General features: G+C 44.1%; 1 protein-coding gene across 2 annotated transcripts in view; it reads right to left on the bottom strand.

The window, feature by feature from the left end:
• Positions 1 to 25,982, bottom strand: part of SLC40A1 (solute carrier family 40 member 1) — a 161,668-nt gene that overhangs the window by 80,700 nt on the left and 54,986 nt on the right. For both annotated transcript variants that reach the window (XM_073558123.1, XM_073558122.1), the window contains exon 3: positions 23,316 to 23,475. In XM_073558123.1, the coding sequence (XP_073414224.1) occupies positions 23,316 to 23,475 (160 nt within the window). The remainder of the gene's footprint in view (positions 1 to 23,315; positions 23,476 to 25,982) is intronic.

Genomic DNA, 25,982 nt, shown 5'->3' with positions numbered 1-25,982 from the left:
ACCTACACCTTAAAGAGCTCAATAATTAAAAAGTTTCCAGCTTCCAAATATACAAAAATTTATTCAAGGCATAAGAACAAGGATAAATGGACATGCCCCATCATAGCAGAAAGACACAACAACGCGTATCGAACAATATGTTATTTTTCAAGTTGCTTTGGGGTGAACATAATGGGAGATATATACTGTGACGGACTCAGCTCCTGCTGAGCCCATTTTCCTTTTTAGAGTGGACCCTCTGGGCCGTGGCACCCACCCACCTAGGGCGAGCTGAGCTAGTGAGAACCCACCCCCTGTACAGGGAGTGTCAGAGGCAAGACCAAGGGGGTGAGCCACCACGGCAGCTGGACCAGACGGCCGGCTCAAGGAGACACTATTGAGTGTCTGACAACAGGACGGACAGGATACCAAACATAAAGCGAAGTCACATAGTTTCTTCCTCAAACGTGGATTCACACTTTATTCAGGTGCAAGGCATAACAGGGAATCAGGTGCAGGGCACAAACAGTGAAACACAGCAGGATGCGTGCAAGGGCATGCCAAATGTTCCAGGCATAGTACATGCACGAAACCATACCAGGGTCCAAGCCAGGATACGTGATAGGGATCACACAAGAGTTCCTAGAAGGGATGCATGCTAGGACATGCCAGGATCCAAGACGGGGTGCGATGGCATCGGACTCCGGACTACTGGCAACGACCGACAGGGTCCAGGCATCAGGCTGTGGACATCAGCTCGAGACATCAGGCCGCAGTCATCTGGTTCCGGACCTCTGGCAACGGTCGTCAGGTTTCGGGAATCCGGCAGGCAAGCCAAGGTTCAAGGCAGGGTGCGTGCTTGGAGCCACGCCAGGGTTCAAGGCAGGGTGCGTGCTTGGAGCCACGCCAGGGTTCAAGGCAGGGTGCGTGCTTGGAGCCACGCCAGGGTTCAAGGCAGGGTGCGTGCTTGGAGCCACGCCAGGGTTCAAGGCAGGGTGCGTGCTTGGAGCCACGCCAGGGTTCAAGGCAGGGTGCATGCGTTTAAAGCCCATGGCACTGTGGCTAACCTCCCTAGATGTGGCCGGAAAGGAAAAATTAACAAGAGATTTCAACGCAAGATTGTGCGGATGTTGGATAAAGAACTTCCACTAACATCCAAACAAGTTCAAGCTGCCCTGCAGTCCGAGGGTACAACGGTGTCAACCCGTACTATCCGTCGGCATCTGAATGAAAAGGGACTGTATGGTAGGAGACCCAGGAAGACTCCACTTCTTACCCCGAGACATAAAAAAGCCAGGCTGGAGTTTGCCAAAACTTACCTGAAAAAGCCTAAAACATTTTGGAAGAATGTTCTCTGGTCAGATGAGACAAAAGTAGAGCTTTTAGGGCAAAAGCATCAACATAGAGTTTACAGGAGAAAAAAGAGGCATTCAAAGAAAAGTACACGGTCCCTACAGTCAAACATGGCGGAGGTTCCCTGATGTTTTGGGGTTGCTTTGCTGCCTCTGGCACTGGACTGCTTGACCGTGTGCATGGCATTATGAAGTCAGAAGACTACCAACAAATTTTGCAGCATAATTTAGAGCCCAGTGTGCGAAAGCTGGGTCTCCCTCAGAGGTCATGGGTCTTCCAGCAGGACAATAACCCAAAACACACTTCAAAAAGCACTAGAAAATGGTTTGAGAGAAAGCACTGGAGACTTCTAAGGTGGCCAGCAATGAGTCCACACCTGAATCCCATAGAACACCTGTGGAGATATCTAAAAATGGCAGTTTGGAGAAGGCACCCTTCAAATATCAGGGACCTGGAGTAGTTTGCCAAAGAAGAATGGTCTAAAATTCCAGCAGAGCATTGTAAGAAACTCATTGATGGTTACCGGAAGCGGTTGGTCGCAGTTATTTTGGCTAAAGGTTGTGCAATCAAGTATTAGGCTGAGGGTGCCAATACTTTTGTCAGGCCCATTTTTGGAGTTTTGTGTGAAATGATCAATGTTTTACTTTTTTCTTCATTCTCTTTTGTGTTTTTTCATTTAAGACAAATTAAATGAAGATAATAATACCAAAGAATTTGTGTTTGCAATCATTTTCAGGAAGAAACTGAATATTATGACAGAATTGCAGGGGTGTCAATACTTTTGGCCATGACTGTATATCTTCATTTCAAGTGATGGGAATTGAGAAAGTATGTGTTCCATTGAGAGGCGGTGATCTTAAAAGACGCCTTATGATAAGAGAAGCTTTCTGGATGTTTCAGCTTAAAACTTGTGTCCCAAATGGATTGAATGCACGCAAAGAGATAATGTTTCAGTATTGATATGTACATTTTTTTTTTTTTCTCTTTGTTGAACATTGGAATTGTTCATGTATATATTTTGCCATACCTGGTAATACATCTTACATTAGATTGTTTTTAACTATTGCTTGTTTTTTTTGTTTGTTTTTTTCTTGGTATGTAATTTTATTGTGATTATACACCATGTGTGTTGTAACTTGATTGGTGGGTGGTAGTATATATCTCCCATTATGTTTACCGCAAAGCAGCTTGAAAAAGAACATATTGTTCGATTCGCGTTGCTGTGTCTTTCCGCTATGATGGGGCATGTCCGTTTATCCTTGTTCTTATGCCTTGAATACATTTTTGTATATTTGGAAGCTGGAAATTTTTTCATTATTGATCTACTCCACGTGTGGCTTCACGAAATATCCGAGCTTCCACGCACCACTACTAGCCAAGAAAGCAGGTGAGCTGGTTACCTTTATTTTTTGCACCTTAGAGAGCTGTCCGCTTTTCAAACAGTTTCGTATATCTGCTGTTTGATAACCGTCAAAACTAGACAGAGGCCTCTACCTTCAGATTATCAATGGCTACCATTTGTAATGAACGTCAACTTACAAGTGGATGCAGTGGTGCTTTATGATCACCTTTCACAGTTGTGACAGTTACAGACGTGTGACATTCCTGCCACCATTTTTCAATGTCTCCTCTCATGCCAATCCAATAGAATTGCCTATGGCCTGTGGCTTCTGTCTTTTGCACTCCAAAATAACCAGACGCATCATGATAGGCAGTGAGGATCATGACTACATCTCTCCCTGTGATCACAATTTGATGGAGACGAGTAACGGTGATGTGATCCACGCTACTGCGATAAAGCAATCTTTTCTTCACCAAGAACCGTTTACGCTGTCTCCACAGACACAGTAATTGAGGATCTGCATCGACTCTGCAACATCTACCGGTAGGTTTTCCCGCGATGAGTAATTCCCAAATTTCTGCTAATACTCGACTTTCCGTCTGTACTTGTATCCATGTAGTTTCCAGTATCGGAGAGTCTGGACTGGCTTACTGAGATTGAAATATATACGAAGATTTAAAAGTACCACAACACTGTATACTGTTGTACGCTTCAACTACCTTTCCCTTTTTCTACTTTTTAAATTCTGGTGTAATACATAGTGAGCCTTTGAGTGTCTGTGTCTGACTCCGGAAGTATAGACGGAAATTTACAATTACCCCTAGACTGGATACACCTGGTATGTGCTGATACAGTACCTTTGTTCAAAATTTTGTATTACAGTATCATCCATAGTGAGTGAGTGTGTGTGGTTTACGCCTTCTATATGTACGGTGAATCGGAGATACCAATTTTTACCCTATTCTCAATACAGCTTGTATCTTGTTATACAGTACCTTTGTTCGACATTTAGTATTACGGTCAAATCCATACTGAGTAAGCGTCTGAGAGTGACTACGGGACTATGTATACAGAGATTTCAATTGTACCCTATAATATATATACTAGTTATCTTGTTATCCAGTACCTTTTTTACAACATTTTTTATTATGGTCAAACCCAGACTGAGTGAGCGTCTGAGGGTGACTCCGGAAATATATACCGAGATTTCAAATTTGGCCAACACTGTATACCGCTGTACGCTTCTGATACAGTAACCTTTTTAGCTATTTAGATCCTGGTGTAATCCATAATGAGCCTGTGAACGTCTGTCTGTTACTCCGGCAATATATTTGGAGCTTTAAGATTACCCCAACACTGTATACAGCTGTACGCTTGTGTTACATTACCCATTTACAGCTTTTCATATTCTTGTGTAATCCATACTGGGCCTCAGAGCGTTTGTGTCTGCCTCCTGAAATGTATACAGAGATTCAGAATGTTTACACTATACTATATATACCTTGTATCTGGTGATACTGTACCCTTTTTCAACTTTTTATTTTATTGGGTAATCCATACTGAGCCTGTGAGCATCTGTGTATGACTCATGAAATATATACGGAGATTTACTGTTATCCCTAGACTGTATAGAGCTGTACGCTTCTGATACAGTACCATATATCTGCTGGTATTTTGGGTCCATTTTCCAAAACATGAGGAAGTATGGTGGAAGAGGACGCGGACGTGGGCGTGGGGGGGCCACCTGGTACTGATGGTGGTGGTGGTGCATCTGCTGGTAGTGCCAAAAACACAATAGCAGCTAAGGCAGGAGGTGTTGAGCCTGCGTCATGGTGTAGCTCTGAAAGGCCTGTAAGGCTCCGTTTTCTGGGAGTAGGTACACTGCTTTTAAAGCCGGAGCATCAGGAACTGTTTTTGGCTTACATTGCTGAAACAGCCTCCAGCTCTATCGCCTCCTCTTCTGAAGTTTAAAAAAATGCAAGCACTGAGTCATAAGTGCAGGCTTCTGGTCAGGAGCAACCCCTTTCCTTGTGTCCTTCACCCACACCAAAAGTGAAGGTTGCGGCAGCACACACTTCAGATTACTCCATGGAGATCTTTTTACATACCATGCCTGGATTAATTAAAAATGGGGCCCATCATATACTGGAGCATTCCAAATGGGGGACATCAGACACTGGAGCTGCATTAACGGGGCCCATTACACACTGGAGCATTAGAAATGGGGCACATTATATATGGAGCATTATTTGGGCCCATCATACACTGGCGCATCATCCATGAGGCCCATCATATACTGGACCATTGTAAATGGGGCAGATCAGACACTGGAGCAGCATCTATGGGGCACATTATACAGTGGAGCATTAGAAATGGGGCCCATTATATATGGAGCATTATTAGGGCCCATCATACACTGGAGCATCATCCATGAGGCCCATCATATACTGGAGCATTATAAATGGGGCAGATCAGACACTGTAGAAGCATCTATGGGGTACATTATACTCTGGAGCATTAGAAATGGGGCCCATTATATATGGAGCATTATTAGGGCCCATCATACACTGGAGCATCATCCATGAGGCCCATCATATACTTGAGCATTCTAGATTGGGGACATCATACACTGGAGCAGCATTTACGGGGCTCATTATACACTGGAGCATAAGCCATGAGGCCCATCATATACTGGAGCATTGTAAATGGGGCAGATCAGACACTGGAGCAACATCTATGGGGCACATTATACACTGGAGATTTAGAAATGGGGCCCATTACATATGGAGCATTATTTGGGCCCATAACACACTGGAGCACTGGAGCATTGTCCATAGGGACCATCATATACTGTAGCATTATGTGGAGCTCATCACATACTGTATGGAACATTATATGTGACCAATTATTCTGTATGGAAAAATATATGGGGCTCATTATTCTGTATGGTGCACAATGTGGTGGCCGTAACAGTGTATGGAGTAATATACTGTTCTGTTTTTGAGCTATTGTACAATTTAAAATAGATCAGTCATGTCATGTAAGCAGTGAAGTATTTGTCATTGTACTATACCTATATTTCTGTGCCGTATCGGAGCATCATGAGTTGTGGTATGTGTTAAAGGGGCGCACTGACACTCTTTGGCCCAGGGCACACGAAAACCTGGAGCCAGCCCTACCTCCCCCCAACTTTAGCCAAATAACCCACAGTTTTCAATGCGTAACTATTATTATGAAGTAAATTAAGGTTGACAAGCTTCAGTAATAAGAATTGATGTTTTTGGCATTGAAATGGGCACTGTAGGTGTGTTTACTGTACTCCACTCCCTGCCGACTTTGCTTCCCCATTGACTTGCATTGGGTTTCGTGTTTCAGTCGGCCTCCGACTTTTCGCTATAGTCGGTCGATTTCGTTCAACTTTCGTTTCATGAAACCCGACTCGACCGTAAAAAAGGCAGTCGCTCATCTCTACTGACAACATGTCATCGAATTTCTAAGCACTACATTTTTTATTTATTTTCAGAAAATGAGAAATGGTCAAAATAACAAAAAATTCAGAGCTTGGAGAGCTCAAATAATACTAAGAAAACAAGTTCATGAACATTTAGAAACAACAATACTAATGTTTTATCTCAGGAAGAATTCAGAAATCAATATTTTGTAGAATAACCGTGATTTTTAATCACAGCTTTCATGCGTCTTGGCATGCATTCCACCAGTCTTTCACACTGCTTTTGGGTGACATTATGCCACTCTTGGTACAAAAATGTAAGCAGTTCTTTGATGGCTTGTGACTATCCAACTTCCTCTTGATTACATTCCAAAGGTTTTCAAAGGGGTTCAGGTCTGGAGATTGGGCTGGCCATGACAGGGATTTGATGTGGTGGTCCTTTATCCACATATTGATTGACTAGCTGTGTGGCACTGTGCACTGTCCTGCTGGAAAAACCAGTCCTCAGAGTTGGGGAACATTGCCTGAGCAGAAGGAATCAACTGTTTTTTCCAGGAGAACCTTGTATGCAGCTTTATTCATATGTCCTTCGCAAAGATTAACCTGCCCAATTGCTGCCTTGCTGAAGCGTCTCCAGATCATCACCGATTCTCCACCAAATTTCACAGTGGGTGCAAGACACTATGGCTTGTACGTCTCTCCAGGTCTCCGTCTAACCATTAGATGACCAGGTGTTGGACAAAGCTGAAAATTAAACTCATCAGAGAAGATTACCTTACTCCAGTCCTCTATGGTCCAATCCTTATGGTCTTTGGCAAACTTCAGCCTGGGCTTTCCTTTGCTTCTCATTCATGAAAGGTTTTTTTTTTTACCTTTACATAACTTGAGCTCTGCCTCTAGGAGCATGTTATGAACTGTTCTTGCCATGAACTTCACCCCATCTGCCATTTGCCATTCCTTTTGTAGGTCACTTGATGTCATCCTGCGGTTGCCGAGTGAAATTCAAATAAGATGACAGTCATCCCGGTCAGTGGAGAGTCGTTTTCGCCCTCTGCCGGTCTGTAGTTTTGTTGTCCCCGTTGTCTGCTGCTTGACCTTGTTGTAATAGACTGCAGTCTTAGAAATTTTAAGGATGGAGGCAACATGACGCTCACTGTATCCCTCTGCTAGTAAAGCCAGAATTGAGCCGTCCTTCTTTTCCTCATTCAAGACTTTTCTTTTCAACTCATTTGGCATGGTTCAAAGTTATTTTTTCATTCCTGATACTTTTGGGATATTACTAGCACTTGTTTTGCCATCCAGCTTGTCCTAGTGCAAGAGGATTGTGAACACCACAGCAGGGTTTTTTATACTTTCCTTCCTTAAATAACATTTGGTTCAGTTGATCACCTAATCAGAAGCACATTAAGTAGAATGAGGTTGGAATTCAACTGACAGTGGAATGGAATGGCTGTCAGACATGTAGAGAAGCTGATTTTTATAAAACTGTGCAGTGGTCTCTTAATTTTTGCCAGACAAAACTTTGGACACACCTTCTCATTCAAAGAGTTTTCTCTATTTTCATGACTATGAAAATTGTAGATTCACTCTGAAGGCATCAAAACTATGAATTCACACATGAGGAGCATCAAAACTACGAATTAACACATGTGGAATTATATAATCAACAAAAAAGTGTGAAACAACTGAAAATACTGTATATCTTATATTTTAGGTTCTTCAAAGTAGCCACCCTTTGCTTTGATTACTGCTTTGCACATTCTTGGCATTCTCTTGATGGGCTTCAAGAGGTAGTCACCGGAAATGGTTTTCACTTCACAGGTGTGCCCTGTCAGGTGTAAGAAGTGGGATTTCTTGCCTTATAAATGGGGTTGGGACCATCAGTTGTGTTGTGCAGAAGTCTGGTGGATACACAGCTGATAGTCCTACTGAATAGAATGTTAGAATTTGTATTATGGCAAGAAAAAACAGCTAAGTAAAGAAAAACGAGTGGCCATCATTACTTTAAGAAATGAAGGTCAGTCAGTTCGAAAAATTGGGAAAACTTTGAAAGTGCCCCCAAGTGCAGTGGCAAAAACCATCAAGCGCTACAAAGAAACTGGCTCACATGAGGACCTGTTGTGAACACTTTTGACCTGGCTTCTGAATTTGGGCTCCCTCTGGTGGTTGCTGTGGGTAGTCGAGCTGGTCTGGTTGACAGGAGACAATCACCTGAAGAGGATGATTGAAGGTCAGGTGATACAGACTGGGAAGATTTAAGTGAGCAACCTTCCCTCAGTTGTTGCTGGTGATTTGGTTTCCTTCCTGTGTATTTTGGAAGTATGCCTGCTCCCTGCTTGGTCCTGCATCGTTCAGATAAGTTATTTTTTTGCTGGAATCTTTTTGCATTTGATCCAGTTTTTGCCTTTCTCTGATTTCTCCTTTGCTGGTGTGAGTTCAGCCTTGTTCCCTGCTGGGACCTGTGTTGGACCCCGCTCCATATGACACAGTACATGTCAGTCTGTTCAGTATTGCTAATCCCCTGTTGTATCAGTATCTTGTGTTTTGCTTCCTGTTCACACCAGAATTCTGATCTAGTGGGGGAGAGGTCGTGTGGCCTCATGTAAGGACTGTGTACCTGTTTTGTCTGCTCTTGCCTTAGTTCGGTTGGATTCTGCCCTTAACCAAAATGGAGTTGCTGGCCATCTTGCTTCCTGTCTGATACTTCTAGTTTCCTGTCTGCTGTGCATATAAAGGAACTCTGCACATTGTACCTTGCTTGTGCAAAATATGCAGTGTTCAGGAGAGGTTTGTCTGCTACTATTAAAGATGAACTAGCTCGGGGTGAATCACCTACTAACCTGACTGACTTTATAAATCATTGTATCCGGATAGATATTCGTCTCATGGAACGCCGGCAAAAGAAGTGGGTGGAGGCCAATCGTAATAACCCCATATTCCTCCCATCTTCCTCCGGGCAAATCCAAAACAAGTCGTCTTCTCTGGCAGAGTCTGAACCTATGCAGATCGATGCGGTTCGCACGAGTGCCGTCGACGCACGCAAGGAACATCGCTTCAGACAAAATTTATGCTTCTACTGCGGAAAATCGGGTCACTACATCTCGGTCTGTCCTGGAAAAAATCGTAAGTCCGCAGCTGCGGTAATCGAATGTGACTTTTCAGATGTATCTTCTTTTTGTTCTCAGTTAAATACTTGTAGGAAAGTGATGGCAGACGAAACTCCAGACTTCCCTGATTCTAGTTCAGAAGCATCGTCACCTGTGGGTGGGGAAGTTTTTCCTATAAGTTCTGCTATGGCGAACTCAGGCGAGGTCAGAAAGGACACACTTTGTACAGTCATGGCCAAAAGTTTTGAGAATGACACAAATATTAATTTTTACAAAGTCTACTGCTTCATTTTTTCTAATGGCAATTTGCATATACTCCAGAATGTTATAAAGAGTGATCAGCTTAACAGCAATTACTTGCAAAGTCAATATTTGCCTAGAAAATGAACTTTATCCCCCAAAACACATTTCAACATCCTTGTAGCCCTGCCTTAAAAGGACCACCTAACATCGTTTCAGTGATTGCTCCATTAACACAGGTGTGGGTGTTGATGAGGACAGGGCTGGAGATCAATCTGTCATGATTAAGTAAGAATGACACCACTGGACACTTTAAAAGGAGACTGGTGCTTGGCATCATTGTTTCTCTTCTGTTAACCATGGTTATCTCTAAAGAAACACGTGCAGTCATCATTGCACTGCACAAAAATGGCCTAACAGGGAAGAGTATCGCAGCTAGAAAGATTGCACCTCAGTCAACAATCTATCGCATCATCAAGAACTTCAAGGAGAGAGGTTCCCTTGTTGCCAAAAAGGCTCCAGGGCGCCCAAGAAAGACCAGCAAGCGCCAGGACCGTCTCTTAAAAGTGTTTCAGCTGCGGGATCGGGCTACCAGCAGTGCAGAGCTTGCTCAGGAATGGCAGCAGGCAGGTGTGAGTGCATCTGCACGCATTGTGAGGCGGAGACTCTTGGAGCAAGGCCTGGTCTCAAGGAGGGCAGCAAAGAAGCTACTTCTCTCCAGGAAAAACATCATGGACAGACTGATATTTTGCAAGAGGTACAGGGAGTGGACTGCTGAGGACTGGGGTAAAGTCATTTTCTCTGATGAATCCCCTTTTCGATTGTTTGGGACATCTGGAACACGGCTTATTCGGAGAAGACCAGGTGAGCGCTACCACCAGTCTTGTCTCATGCCAACTGTCAAGCATCCTGAAACCATTCATGTGTGGGGTTGCTTCTCAGCCAAGGGAATGGGCTCTCTCTCAGTCTTGCCTAAAAACACAGCCATGAATAAAGAATGGTACCAGAATGTCCTCCAAGAGCAACTTCTCCCAACTGTCCAAGAGCAGTTTGGCGATCAACAATGCCTTTTTCAACATGATGGAGCACCTTGCCATAAAGCAAAGGTGATAACTAAATGGCTCAGGGAACAAAACATAGAGATTTTGGGACCATGGCCTGGAAACTCCCCAGATCTTAATCCCATTGAGAACTTGTGGTCAATCATAAAGAGACGGGTGGACAAACAAAAACCTTCAAATTCAGACAAAATAAAAGCATTGATTTTGCAAGAATGGACTGCTATCAGTCAGGATTTGATCCAGAAGTTGATTGAGAGCATGCCAGGGAGAATTGCTGAGGTCCTGAAGAAGAAGGGTCAACACTGCAAATATTGACTTGCTGCATTAACTCATTCTAACTGTCAATATAACCTTTTGCTACTCATAATATGATTGCAATTATATTTCTGTATGTGATAAAAACATCTGACAAACAAACATAAAAACCAGAGGCCAGCAGATCATGTGAAAATATAATATTTGTGTCATTCTCTAAACTTTTGGCCATGACTGTACTATTCCCATTGAGATCTGGGTACAACGCTGTTGGATTACTATCACAGCCATGATTGATTCTGGGGCTAGCGGCAATTGCATGGACATCGCATTTGCTAAAAAACACGGTATACATTCACAGAAAAGACGTGCACCAGTATTAATGAAGACTATAGATGGGTCCCTGTTGGTATCCGGGCCGGTAGACTCTCAAACTACACCTCTGAAGATTCGTATGGGGGCAGGTCATTCTGAAAAACTATCATTCTTGCTAATTTCCTCCCCTCACTTTCCTATAATTCTAGGGTTACCATGGTTACAACGGCAAAACCCCACTATCGATTGGAGGACGAAAGAATTGCAGTTTCCAAGTAAACAGTCACCATCTGGAGAATTAACTTCAGTCAGACCAGGCTCTCGCAAAGGGAAGACCGACACTCTGTCCAGGATTCATTCGGATGATGTAACCTCGGCTTCATCTCCAAGGACCATACGGTCAGAACGAAACTTCGTAAGTGTGCTGCACAATCAAGACCTATTAAAGGATATTAAGGAGGCCTACTGTCATGATCCAGGTTGGATGATGACAGTTAAAAGCACATGTAACCTTTTTTTTCTTTAAACTGTGTGCTTAAGCGTGGTTTTTGCCCCCGGTGGCCATTGGGATTATTGCACTGGTGTCCTTTGTTCTAAGTTTGCCCCCGGTGGTGGTGAGCGTCATTGCACTCTGTTTCTTTAGTTTAGTGCACATGATTGTAATGCAGGTGTGATTGCTGGCTCTGCTATAAAAGAGTCACAGGTGTTGCAATCAGCGTTGGTGATAGTATTCATTTCCAACTATCCCTGGTGGAGGAAGGAGCTGGAGAGAGCTCCATGCAGCACGGTCAGAGCCCTGGTGTGGAAGGAGTCAGAGGGGATTTCCTTGCAGCTCTGACAGAGCTTGGTGGCAGCGTTTCAGGAGGAGAGCTGCATTCTGGTGATGGACTCTGTTGCCAGGAGCTAGTGCAACAGAGTAAAGCTAAGTGGTGTTTCCCTGTTCGTGCCTTTCCTTTATGTGTGTTTCAGTGCAGTGGTGGGATTAGTCTCTGCACCGGCCATTGCACTAGAAAAAGGTAGGTGCAGGGCGAGCTAGGGTTTAAAGGTATCCTGAGTGGCGCCCGGTGCGGAACCAGCCAAGGGATCGGTAGGAGTGTAGGGACACTGACTCAGAGGAGTGCAGGAGGTCTCCACGTCCCCGTTCCCTATCGCAGGGCCCACCATTGTTATTGTTTCCCTGGTGTTTCCCCTTATTATTTAAATTCGCCCTGCTGGAGGCGGTGTATCCGGTTTTACGTGTATTTCCGAAATTCGCCTGCTGGAGGCGGTGTATCCGGCTGCATGTCTTATTATTTAAATTCGCCTTACTGGAGGCGGTGTATCCAGGGTCGCGTGTGCCATAAATTCGCCCTGCTGGAGGCGGTGTGTCCAGTCACACGTAACCATTACACCTACGCCACAAATTCACTTCTGATTCAACCACCTACTCAGGTAAATTTAACCTTGAAAACGGCCTTTGGTTTCAGAGACAACGTCTGTATGTCCCACAAACAATAAAATTAAGAGTATTGAAACTAATGCATGACTCTAAGATCGCCGGTCATAGAGGAATTCAGAAAACTCAAGAATATGTGTCTCGCTTCTTTTGTTGGCCGACTTTCAGGAAAGACGTTCGACTGTACCTGTCGTCATGTGAGGTATTTACCAGATCAAAAGTCCCTCGTTCCTCACCTACTGGACTATTGCAACCTCTTCCTATTCCATCTCATCCCTGGGGTCTATCTCAATGGATTTTATTGTAGAGTTACCAACATTCCAAGGAAAGAACACTATTCTATTAGTGGTTGACCGATCAACCAAAGCTGCTCATTTCATTCCCTTTACCGGGTTACCGACAGCCAAACAGACAGCGGACTTTATTGTACAAAATATTTTTTGATTACATGGAGTCCCGGATGAAGTAATATCTGATCGAGGGGTTCAATTTACTTCAAAATTTTGGCAAAACTTTTGTTCTGCTCTGGACATCAAGGTAAATTTATCATTTGTTTCCATCCACAGTCTAACGGCCAAACAGAACGGACCAATCAGATCTTGGAGCAGTATCTGCGTTGCTATGTGTGTCACCTGATGGCTGGGTGAGTTTGCTCCCGTTGGCTGAATTCACCTATAATAACTCACAGAGTGCATCCATCAAAATGTCTCCATTCTTTGCTAATAAGGGATATCATCCCAGTATTCTCTCTAGACTTCCGACAGACATGTCTGTGCCTGCGGTAGCATTTCCTCTCTTCAGGAGAATCTAGAAGTTCTGAAGCAGACGCTGGCCACAGCGCAGGAGAGATACAAAAAGGCAGCAGACAGATTCCGTAAGCCAGTACCCACATACAAGGTAGGAGACATGGTTTGGCTTTCAACAAGGAACTTAAAACTCAAGGTTCCAACATTGAAACTGGGGCAGAAATATGTTGGTCCTTACAAGATCAGCAGCATAGTGAGTTCTGTAGCCTGCCGACTCAAGTTGCCTAGCTCTTTAAAAATACATCCTGTTTTTCACGTTTCTCTGCTTAAACCGGTAGTGGCAAATCCTTTCTCCGGGAGCACATCTGCTCCTCCTGATCCAATTCTCATTGACGGGCAGGAGAAATTCATCGTGGAGAAGATCATCGATTCCCTGATTCATAGGGGACGACTCCAGTATCTGGTAAAATGGCAAGGATACTCATCTGAAGAGAATTCCTGGGAACCTCTGGAGAATATTCACGCTCCTTTTCTGATCAGACAGTTCCACAGCAGATACCCCAATAAGCCAGATGTAAGATCGTTCAGAGAACATCTTTAAAGAGGAGAGTAATGTAAGGACTGTTTACCTGTTTTGTCTGCTCTTGCCCTAAATTCGGTTGGATTCTGCCCTTAACCAAAATGGAGTTGCTGGCTTCACGGGGGCCATCTTGCTTCCTGACTGATACTTCTGGTTTCCTGTCTGCTGTGTATATAAAGGAACTCTGCACATTGTACCTTGCTTGTGTATCTTGTACCTTACTTGCTGCCAAGCTGGAAGGACCTGCAACCTGCTTGCTTCTTCTAATCTTCGGGATACCACGCCTGCTTTGGATCTAAATACCAAGGAAGGACTCTGTTGTTCTACACCCGCTCTGCACCCACCTCCACTACGGTCTGCTTTCCTTTATGAGCCGGCCCGGGCTCTGGGCCCCGGACCCTGCTTTGCTGGACTGGTCTGTACTACTTTGAAACTGTCTTATTTGCCTGATTGTCTGTAGAGTCACAGTTTACATCTCATCTGAAGTTCATATCTCTGCAATATATACATCTTGAACTGTGATATACCGTGTATGTCTTCATTTGTGACCCACGTCATCAAGCTCCATAGAACTTTAGCATAAACTTATAACCTCAGCATTTTTGCATATCAGACGTGTTGGATTTTTCTTAGGGTTTTTTGCGTGATTGCAGACAGTATCTTTCCTGTCCTGTTCTATCTAGACAGTTTGGGCCCCATCTTTTGCTTATTTTCTGCCTGTGTTTTGTGCTTCATCTTGTCTCACCGGCAATATATGTTTGGGGGCTATCTATTTCTTTGGGGTTCTACTCCGGGGCAGTTTAGCTTTCCCCTTTCTTGCTTTAGGCTTAGTTAATTCTTTGGCTGTGCCCAGGCGTCTAGGGCATCGTAGGTACGTCCCATGGCTAATTCTAGTTGTGTTGTCAGTTTTAGGGGTCTGCAATCCGCTAAGTTACCAATCTTTCTGGTTATCTGGTTGCCTAGCCTATTCCCCGGCTATCCTCCTCGGTTACCTAATCATAACAAGGGCCGCCCAGGAAAGGAAGACCAAGAGTCACCTCTGCTGCGGAGGATAAGTTCATCCGAGTCATCAGCCTCAGAAATCACAGGTTAATAGCAGCTCAGATTAGAGACCAGGTCAATGCCACACAGAGTTCTAGCAGCAGACACATCTCTACAACAACTGTTAAGAGGAGACTTTGTGCAGCAGGCCTTCATGGTAAAATAGCTGTTAGGAAACTACTGCTAAGAGCAGGCAACAAGCAGAAGAGACTTGTTTGGGTTAAAGAACACAAGCAATGGATATTAGACCAGTGGAAATCTGTGCTTTGGTCTGATGAGTCCAAATTTGAGATCTTTGGTTCCAACCACCGTGTCTTTGTGCGACGCAGAAAAGGTGAACGGATGGACTCTACACGCCTGGTTCCCACCGTGAAGCATGGAGGAGGAGGCGTGATGGTGTGGGTGTGCTTTGCTGGTAGCACTGTTGGGGATTTATTCAAAATTGAAGGCATACTCAACCAGCATGGCAACTACAGCATCTTGCAGCGGCATGCTATTCCATCCGGTTTGCGTTTAGTTGGACCATCATTTATTTTTCAACAGGACAATGACCCCAAACACACCTCCAGGCTGTGTAAGAGCTATTTGGCCAAGAAGGGGAGTGATGGGGTGCTACGCCAGATGACCTGGCCTCCACAGTCACCAGACCTGAACCCAATCGAGATGATTTGGGGTGAGATGGACCACAGAGTGAAGGCAAAAGGGCCGACAAGTGCTAAGCATCTCTGGGAAGTCCTTCAAGACTGTTGGAAGACCATTTCCGGTGACTACCTCTTGAAGCTCATCAAGAGAATGCCAAGAGTGTGCAAAGCAGTAAACAAAGAAAAAGGTGGCTACTTTGAAGAACCTAGAATATAAGACATATTTTCAGTTGTTTCACACTTTTTTGTTAATTATATAATTCCACATGTGTTAATTCATAGTTTTGATGCCTTCACAGTGAATCTACAATTTTCATAGTCATGAAAATAAAAAAAATTCTTTGAATGAGAAGGTGTATCCAAACTTTTGGTCTGTACTGTACATCTATTGTATGGGTATACATCTATTCTATTCTATAACTTGTCACTCTGTGATTTTACTGTACGCGACAGATCACTGCCGGATTTTAATCTAGTCAATCTATCTATCATATATATTTGTGTGTGTGTGTTTTGAAGAATATTTTGTTTGAAAACGATGTGTAAATGACAGAGAATTGCTGTATGTAATTGCTCATGTTAAAATCGCATTGCAATCATACAGCAATCGCACTGCATTCTGATGTAAATCGGATGCTAGGTGTTAAAAATCGGATTGTACTCATAGAAAAAACGCATGACACTTGCATTACATTCGTCCGACTCTCCTGCATCAAAATCGGACCGATTTTAAAATCGATAGTGTGTCTCCAGCCTTAGCCGGAGGTGCCGTGGATGCCAAGTACTAGACTGAGAGGAAAGATTTTAGTGCACGTATAGTTCTATATGCAGTGGGAGTGAGGAGCTGCTACACACTGCCAGAAAAGAGCTGGGGTCATCACACCATGAGGGTTTTCTGGCACAGTGTACTGCATAACTGGAGAGAGATGTCATCATCATCATCATCAACTGCTAACGTAAAAGGGAATTGTTTTTTTTTCTGTTTCACCTGAGGTCTGGACATAGCTTATTGAGACAGGCTGATCCTGCATCCCTTCCAGAACTTTACTCTTTGTATTCCGCTGAGGCCAGCCTCCCGGCCGGTGAGACCACTGTGAGAGTTGGCCGCCGCTACACCCCGCCCAGACAGAAACATGTGTGACACTTCTGCATTTTTCTGAGGTAAAAAACTCATCAAATACTCAACGTGTGCACGTGGCCGAACACTTCTCACTCTCCTCTGCTGAGGAGATGGCGAGCATGCAATTTTACCTGAACTCATGTTCAGTTTCTCACTCATCTCCTGCTTGGCATTCAGTTGCATGTGTACTAATACACGAGGCTTATGTAAAAGAGCAAAAATTGATTTAATGACATCAGAGAAGACCCCGTCCTGGCCTACCCCGTTTTGCTTCTGCTCACCGGGCCCCAGGGCAGAGGTGGGTCGCGACGCACTTCCCAATGCAGGGAGCTTTCCTGAAGCTCCACAGCCATCAAATAAGAATGGCAGTGCAGCTCCACGGGAGATCCCTCCACCTCTTCTGTGACATGCTGGTGCCTGGTAATGGAGCTTACGCAATGACATCGTGCTGGCATGTATGCGCACTCTACACTGGAAGTGGAGCTGCAGGAGAGGCAAGTAGGAAAAACTTTTAAAACTTTTTTTTTTAATAAAATGCATTAAATGCATTTGGGGGAGCAAATTATGCTGTATTAAGGGTGGGGGACAGGCAGGGTTGTGGAGTCAGAGTCCGTTCTCATTTTGGTGAAGTCGGAGTGGGAATAAAATGGACCGACTCCTAAAATATATAATAAATTGGGTACAGTAGTTCAATGCAGAATGTGCTGAATATTTTTTCATAGGAATTTGGGAAAGTTATGAAATGTCCTATAAATGGCTGTTCTATTCCTGATCTAAGGCTACATTCACACAAGAACAGGGTCTTGCTATTGTAACGGACAATGCTTCAAACATGATAAGTACAATTAAACTGATGAATGAGAGTAATGAACAACAGCTAGAAGAAAATTTAGGATTCAGTATGTTTGAGATGGAAGGCCACAGTGCTGTTCATGTAACTGAGGAACAAACAGATATTACAACAGAAGAACAGCACAATTATACTTTAGAAATAGATGATCTTGTTGAAGGTGCTTCAAAACACTTTTATATTCATCACATTGCAGCTGGCAATACGAGATAGTCTGCAAGAGGGACAGGCTGGAAATCTGATTGGAAAAGTGAGGAAATTGTTTATTGCCGCCAGAACCCCTAAAATTGATTCCATCTTGAAGAGACGTGCTGGGAAAGGGGCAATTGTCGATCAAGCCACTCGATGGGGCAGCACTTATTTAATGATTGAGCGATTGCTTGAACTAAAACCATTTCTTATAGATATGACGAACCCACAGGTAACCCTAAATGAAGGTCAATGGACACAGGTGGCTGAATTGAAGGAATTGCTTAATCACCCATTTACCGTGACTAAAAAATTACAAGCTGAGGATTTAACTCCTGGCATTTTCATAAGGGAGTGGAAGAACTTGCTATTTTGCCTTTCCCAAAGAGGAGGTTTAATTGCAGATGGCATATCTGCTTCAATGAAACGGAGACAGACACAGCTATTGGAAAATAAAATTTTTCTGGCAGCTGTTTAAGTGGACACAAGTCATCGTATACTGCTTGATGATCAACAGCATACTAAAGGAAAAGAAGTTCTGACTGAGGTAGCAGTTAGGATGAGTGGCCTACAGGAGGACTGCCAGGCGCAAAAGGACTTGGGTCCTGACAGTGCTCTTCTGCCATATCTTCATCCTCATCAGATGAGGAGTTTGACTTTGAGAAGTATTTGGATGACATGGAGCAGGCAAAGCACTGCGGCAAGGAAAAAGATTTCACGCCGTCTCCTATAGCAAGCAGATTGACCATATTTCAGCAAAATGTTTCACTTGCTCTCAAAGAAATAGAAAAATTCAACCGTTCATCAAAACTGACTGTGCATGAGGCAATTCCTATATACACGGAAATTGTTAGAGATGCTGCCCATGTGGTTACGGCTTTGCCTCCAACCCAAGTTAGTGTAGAAAGGTTGTTCTCTAGCCTTAAAATTATTAGGTCAGATTTAAGGTAATCTATGAAGGAGGATCTAATGGAGGCAATCCTATTTCTTAGAACAAATTCATAGACTGCACAAATGTTATTTAGTATGTGTTTGTTGAAAACTGTTTTTTGCCACTTACATAGTTTATTACATATTTACAATTTATTACAGTTTTTTGTGTTCTAAAGTTGTATTCCAATAAATATATATTATGTTCTATCTAAATATCTTGATTATTGTATCATAAAAATGATTAAATGTTTGATGTTCACATTGTACTACAATAAATTTTTCACTTAAATATAAGCAATATATGTGGGGTCGGAGTCGTGGAGTCGGTGTAAGGGAAAGTGAGGAGTCGGAGTCACAGGTTTGGCTTACCGACTCCACAGCCCTGGGGACAGGTTACCGTAAATTATGCTATATTGAAGGTGGCGTGGGGGGAGTGAAAATAATGATGTTTTGAGGGTGAGGGAAGGGAGACAGTAAATTATGCTGTATTGAGGGTGTAGGATGGGGGACAGTAAACAACGCTGTATTGAGTGTGGTGGACAGGAAATGATGCTGTATTGAGGGTGGTGGACAGTAAATGATGCTGTACTGAGGATGTAGTGGGAGAGTACAAATAATGATAAATTTGGGGGTGGGGGAGCACAAATGATGAATTGAGGGTGGGGAAGGGGGGACAGCAAATGATGAATTAAAAGTGGGAGGTGGGGGGGAGCAAATGATGAGCTGAAGTTGGTGTGTGGGGAGAGTAAATGATGATAGATTGAGGGTAGGCGAGAGTAAAGGATTATTTATTGAAGGAAAAGGAGGGGTGGGGTACAGCAAATTATTATGAATTGAGACTGTGGTATGAGGCACAGCAAATGATTATGAATTGAGACTGGGGGAGGGGAACAGCAAATGATTATGAATTGAGACTGGGGATGAGGTACAGCAAATGATTATGAATAGAGACTGGGGGGTGGGCAACTGCAAATAATTATGAATTGACTTGAGACTGGAAGGTGGAGTACAGCAAAGGATTATGATTCAAGACAGAGGGGTGGGGTACAGTAAATGAATATGAATTGAGTCTGGGGGTGGGGTAAAGTAAATGAGTATAAATTGAGACGGGAGGTTGGGAATAGCAAATGATCATGACTTGAGGGTGGGGGAGAGCAAAAGATTACTTGAGAGTGCAGCCTGTTACTGTGTAGGGCGGAACAATGTCACTTATTTCTTCATCTGACGTAGTGTACAAGTTGGGAAAAAAGTGGGGAATGTGCTCTGGAAGCGGTGCTCTAGATAACTGTGTGTTATTTTCTGAAGATGAGTCCTGGCTGGAAGAAGTGATGGCTGTCTGCGCAGAATGAAAAAGTAAAGCAAAGATGAAGGACTTCAACTAGGGACATTACTGGTGAGTTAGTGGGTTACTTGTACATGGACATTACACACTGTATACGTGCAGAGCTCCTGTGTATAATGTCATTGGTGATCACTATATTACCTGTACACTGACACTACATACAGAGCTCCTGTGTATAATATCATTGGTGAGTCAGTGTGTTACCTGTACACTGAAACGATACACTTTATACTATATACAGAGCTCCTGTGTATAATGTCACTGGTGATCCATGTATTATCTATACACTGACACTATAAACAGAGCTCTTGGGTATAATCAGGGCTGTGGAGTCGGTAAGCCAAACCTCCAACTCCATCTTCTCAATTTCCATGACACCGACTCCGACTCCAACTTTGACTCCCTCAGGGCTGTGGCGTCGGTAAGCCAAACCTCTGACTCCGACTCCTCAATTTCCATGACACCGACTCTGATTCCGACTCTACGACTCCACAGCCCTGCTTATAATGTCACTGGTGAACACTGTATTACCTGTACACTATATACTATATACAGATCTCCTGTGTATGTCACTGGTGAGTCATATTTATTACCTGTACACTGACTCTATATACAGAGCTCCTTTGTATAACATCATAGGAGAGTCAGTGTGTTACCTGTACACTGAAACGATACACTGCATACTATATACAGAGCTCCTGTATATAATGTCACTGGTGATCCCTGCATTACCTGTACACCGACACTATATACAGAGCTCCTGTGTATAATGTCACTAGTGATCACTTTATTACTCATTCACTATATACAGAGCTCCTGTGTATAATGTCACTGGTGATCACTGTTTTACCTGTACACTGACACTATATACAGAGCTCTTGTTTATAATGTCACTGGTGATCACTGTATTACCTATACACTATAAACAGAACTCATGTGTATAATGTCTTGGGTGATCACTGTATTACCTGTACGCTGACACTATATACAGAGCTCCTGTGTATAATGTCACTGGTGTGTCCCTGTATTACCTGTAAACTTACACTATACAATGTATACTTTTTACAGAGCTCCTGTGTCTAATGGAGTTTATGGTAATATTAGTTATGCGGCTTTTTATTAATGATCAGTATTGTAGTATTCGATCACTATGTGGTGGTAATATGTGATATGGTCATGGTGTGGAGGTATTTGTCCCTTTTATGTGGTATTATTGATCATTTTGCAAATTGTATGTGACACATTAGAGTAGGGCCCTGCCAAAAGAGTCTTCCTTGTCGTGGTGGTGGCTTAAAAAGTCTTTTGGCCAAAACAAAAGCTATTGGCTATGTATGTGATATGGTGGTCAATGGGAACTATTAGGCTATGTGCACACGATGTGGATTTGTTGCGTTTTCGCAGCGTTTTTTTCCGCACGGATATGCTCCAAAAACGCAATGGATTTCTAAAGCAAGATTAATCAATGGCAATCCTGAAGTGTTGTGCACATGATCGGGAAATTTCCGTCCTTATTTTCAGCGTTTTATTTTCCACAGCATGTCAATTCTTTTTGTGGATCTGCAGCGTTTTCACCCATTGACTTCCATTGAGTCAGTAAAATCTGCAGCAAAAACGCAGGTGTAAAAATGTTTGCAAATTTGCTGCGTATTTGCTTCAGATTTGCTGCCAAAAACGCATAAAGGAAATGATGATGTGGGCGCAGAATATGTGTATGAGCGGAGAATATGTGTGAGCGGAGAATATGTGTCTGTCTGCGGGTGTCTGTCTGCTTGTGTCTGTGTCTGTCTGCGGGTGTCTGTTTGTGTCTGTGTCTGACTGCTTGTGTCTGTGTCTGTCTGCAGGTCTCTGCATCTGTCTGCAGGTCTCTGCGTCTGTTTGCAGGTCTCTTGCTTCTGCCTGAGGGTGTCTGTGTGTGTGTGCTTCTGCGTCTGTCTGTGTGTGTGTGTACCCATGCGACGAACAGCCCATAGTGATTGTACTTGGGCGTCGTCTGATGGAACTACTACACCCATCCGGCTATGTTGTCTGCAGTCACATACTTTATAACAGAGACAGCATGAGCTGATGATGCGAGAATAGCCACATCATCTGGTGCCTGAGTTCAATTGTAAAATAAAACATCATCAAAGCATTGACATAATCACATACAATACACATACTCACTGAACACCTAATCCCTGACACCCACGTCTCCTGCAAGCAATCAGAAATAATAAACCAACATATACTCCCTTTCCGCCGTAGTCAATTTAATACTGTGTCCCACGTCGATGTCACCCGGCCACCGGCGATACACTTTACAGGAGGTAATCGCTCCTGCGATCACTGAGCCATCACTGAGCCATCACTGAGCCATCGTGAGAGTTCACCAGAGTACATCAGCTGATCAGCTCCGGTGCTCTCACTTACAGCACCGCTGCGTGAGAAAGTTCTCACAACAGTAGAGTCATAAGTGAGGGCTTCTGAGCTCATGAACTCCAGTGAACTCTCATGGGGAACGATTACCGATTAGGCCAAGTAGAGTGGTCACTATTCTACACGTGATATCGCTGTGGGACACTCGGTATTAAATGGACAACGTCAGACAGGATAGTATTATATGTTGATTTATTATTTTATTTTTGTTGCAGGCGACGAGGGCATCAGGAATTAGGCGTTCAGTAAGTATGGTTAATTTAGATTCAATAAAGGAGTCTGTGTGATTATTTCAAATAAAGGACTTTATTCTGGCGGTGTGTTTATTTACCATGTAACTAAATGATTAGTAATGGATAGATGTCTCTCATTACTAATCTGTGGGTTTGATGTCACGTGACAATACAAAGGTGACATCAACCCCACAAATATGAACCCCACTTGCCACCACTACAGGGCAAATGGGAAGAGCGAGGCTAAGTGCCAGAATTGGCCTGGGGAGGTGCCAATATACATGGCCCCTTCCCAGGCTATTAATATCAGCCTGCAGCTGTCTGCCTCACTTTTGCTGGCTCAATTTTATAGCGGGACCCCCATGTCAATTTTTTTCTGGGGTTCCCCTGTAAACTAGTCAGTAAAGGCTAAGCAAACAGCTGTGAGCTGATATTAATAGCCTGGAAAACTTCATGGCTATTGGCTCCTTCCCAGAAATATAACATCAGCCCTCAGCCATCGGCCCAGTTTCACACATCCATTCAACAGCTGGTCTTCTTACATGAGCCATCTCATTTACGCCTAGGAGATATAGCGATCCAATCATGGTCCAGGCTTTACAGATCTGTTATATTGCTCTGACTGAACAGAAATTGGTAAAGTAACATACAATGCAAACACATGTGTATTTAATGAAAATATATTACCTTTCAAGCGAGGATTTTTATCAACCCAGTCTCCAATTATAGCTCCAAGAAAAAGCACAGAGCCTGCAACCACAAGTCCATAAACAGCAGTGAGAAGTAAGCTGTTTCCATACAGTTCTACCAAGAACAGAGAGACTGCAAAATGCCACATACGATCTCCCTGTAACAAACAGAAATAAAATTAGGACAACTTCTATATTTTTTTATAAATATTATATTACATTTGTTTAATCAAGGAAAAATCTAGAACATATTTGGTTTTTCACAGATCCAAACAAATTCTGTAACCAGATATCGTCAGTGGTGGGCACAGACAGGAGAGCTCCTGGGCAAGAACAGTATATGGACCCTTTGCAGCCCAATAGCTCATCATAATGCACAATTCCACCTGCTTTCGAGGTGGAGATGCTCTCCCTTGTCTCTTTGGCTCCTGTGCCGCTGCACAGGTTGCACCACATGTATGTTCACCTGGATATGTTTTCATACAATTTGTTGTCTAGAAGTACTGGACTAATATGACAACTATACTGAATGGCATGTGTTCTGTCTCTGACATTTAATTCATGATCTTTGACTGTCTGCTTGTTTATATATACAGTGATTTGCTGAGAGTATACAGAATGCTCAGTTTTCCATAGATTTTAATGTTTACAGTGTTTTGGGCTCCATCTAGTGACCAGTCATAACCGCAGTGTTACTGTGTGTTTTACTTTCGTTTTGCTTTCCCTCCATTCACAATGTATTCTGGGAAGGTTGCAAGGAACCTAGTAAGTTTTGCAAAGGATCATGGTTAGTCCAGCCCCCACTTTCCCTCCAGTTCTCCATTTTCTCTCAGCCTGCATTCTGGAAGCATCTGATTCCTCTCCAATGTTAGGAATCTGGTTTCTACAATGCCTATGCAGGAATCCAGATTCTCACATTTTTCTCCAGAGGCTAAGTCCTTCGTCCCTTCTTCTGAGCATGCTCATGGGATGAGCTCCCATTGGAGTTCGGGAGTCAGGTGCTCAGGTCCTGCTCCTGATTCCATTGGTTATGCTCAGGGCTCTGAGGATTTCCGGCAGGTCCCTTACGCTATAAAAAGCGCGCATGGACGTCCAGCCATGCGCTAGTATTCTCATACTTGCTGCTATATGTTTGATGACGGAGGCTTGGACTGGTGACTGACTCATTAAATATCCCACTCCTTGGTGATTACGAATGTGTGAGTGATTGGGTCAGCCAGTAGCAGCGCTAGCGCCAGCGCGCTCAAGCCTCATCCATTGCAGCAGCTAAAGCGTCCTGCATTGTGCCAGCATTTCTGGCAGTGCCTTGCCAGCGGCTCTATACTTGCCGTGCTGCACTTGCAGCACAGTGTGCGCTCGCAGTTGCAACGCCTCTGCACCAGATGTCTAACGGTAGGTCTAGACAGAGTCTGTCCCGTCAGTCTTGGCGACTCCTGTGACCTTATACCGCGTCTGTGTTGCTGAGCTTCTGTGCAGTTCTAACAGACTCAGCGTTTGTATTTGTGTTTATGCTTGCAGCTCTGTGTGTGAAACAGTCTGCTTTTGCAACATGTTTATGCTTGCAGCTCTGTGTGTGCAACAGAGCTTGCTCTTGTGCACTAGGTGCAGTCAACCTTGTGCACTTACCGCCTTAGTGCTCTGCCTCTCTCAGCAGCGGTTTTGTCACCTACCGCACGGTGGACCCCGGGCGGCGGACACGCTTTATTTATATTTTTATTTAGCGTGTTCCGCCGTCCTTAACATAATACTAGTGCCAGGGTCTGGCTGGAGATGGCAGATCAGCAGCAACTGTTGCAATGCGCTAAGCAGCTCGGCGACTGGGTGGCAGCTCTTGAGGTCTCTCTTAGCTGCACAAGCTACTGATGCTGCCGTACAGGCGTTAACGGATGCAGTAGCGCGTTTGTCCATGTCCACCCTTGCGCCGACAGTTACCCGCCTCCCGTTGCCCGATAAGTTTTCTGGGGATGGCGCCTCCTGTAGGGGTTTTAAATGCCAGTGCTCGATCCATCTGGAGCTGCTGGCTGCACAATTCCCTACGGAACGGGCCAAGGTAGCATTCATTATATCCCTACTGTCGGGCAAGGCTCTAGAATGGGCTACGCCATTAGGAGAGCGTGGTGATCCCGATATACGAACCGCAGCGCACCTGCTGATAGCCATCAAGCAGGTTTTCCTCGGCCCCCGGGTCACGCACGACACCTCCTTGCAGCTACTTGCACTCTCTCAGGGATCCCTCTCGGTGACCCAGTATGCCGTACGTTTTCGGACACTGGCGTCTGAATTGGAGTGGGCTGATAGGGCCCTTATCCCTGTCTTTTGGAGAGGGTTGGCGGAGCATGTCAAAGATGCTCTTTCTACCAGAGAGATTCCTACTACCTTGGAAGAGTTGATTTCCATCTCGCGTATTGACCTCCTTTTTTCGGAGCGCGGCTTGGAGCGTGCTCACTCAAAACGGAAGGGTACTCCGCTTCCCAAATTCTTTGAGCCGCTGGAGCCACTTGATCCAGAGGTTCTACCTCCTGAGCCCATGGAGGTGTCTCGTACCGATCTTAATACGGACGCAGACCAGGAATCTGTTTGCGGTTGTCACCACGTATGTGCGGTTTCTCCGGAAGCCAGCTCCCCGCAATGGTCGGAGTCCGAACCGGTTGTCGTGACCTTTGTC

Source organism: Dendrobates tinctorius, unplaced genomic scaffold, assembly GCF_039654945.1.
Source record: "Dendrobates tinctorius isolate UK_male_01 unplaced genomic scaffold, ASM3965494v1 ptg000254l, whole genome shotgun sequence".
Classification (NCBI taxonomy): Eukaryota; Metazoa; Chordata; class Amphibia; order Anura; family Dendrobatidae; genus Dendrobates; species Dendrobates tinctorius.
Note: the sequence above shows the minus strand (reverse complement) of the source record. Positions and strands in the feature narration are given on the sequence as shown.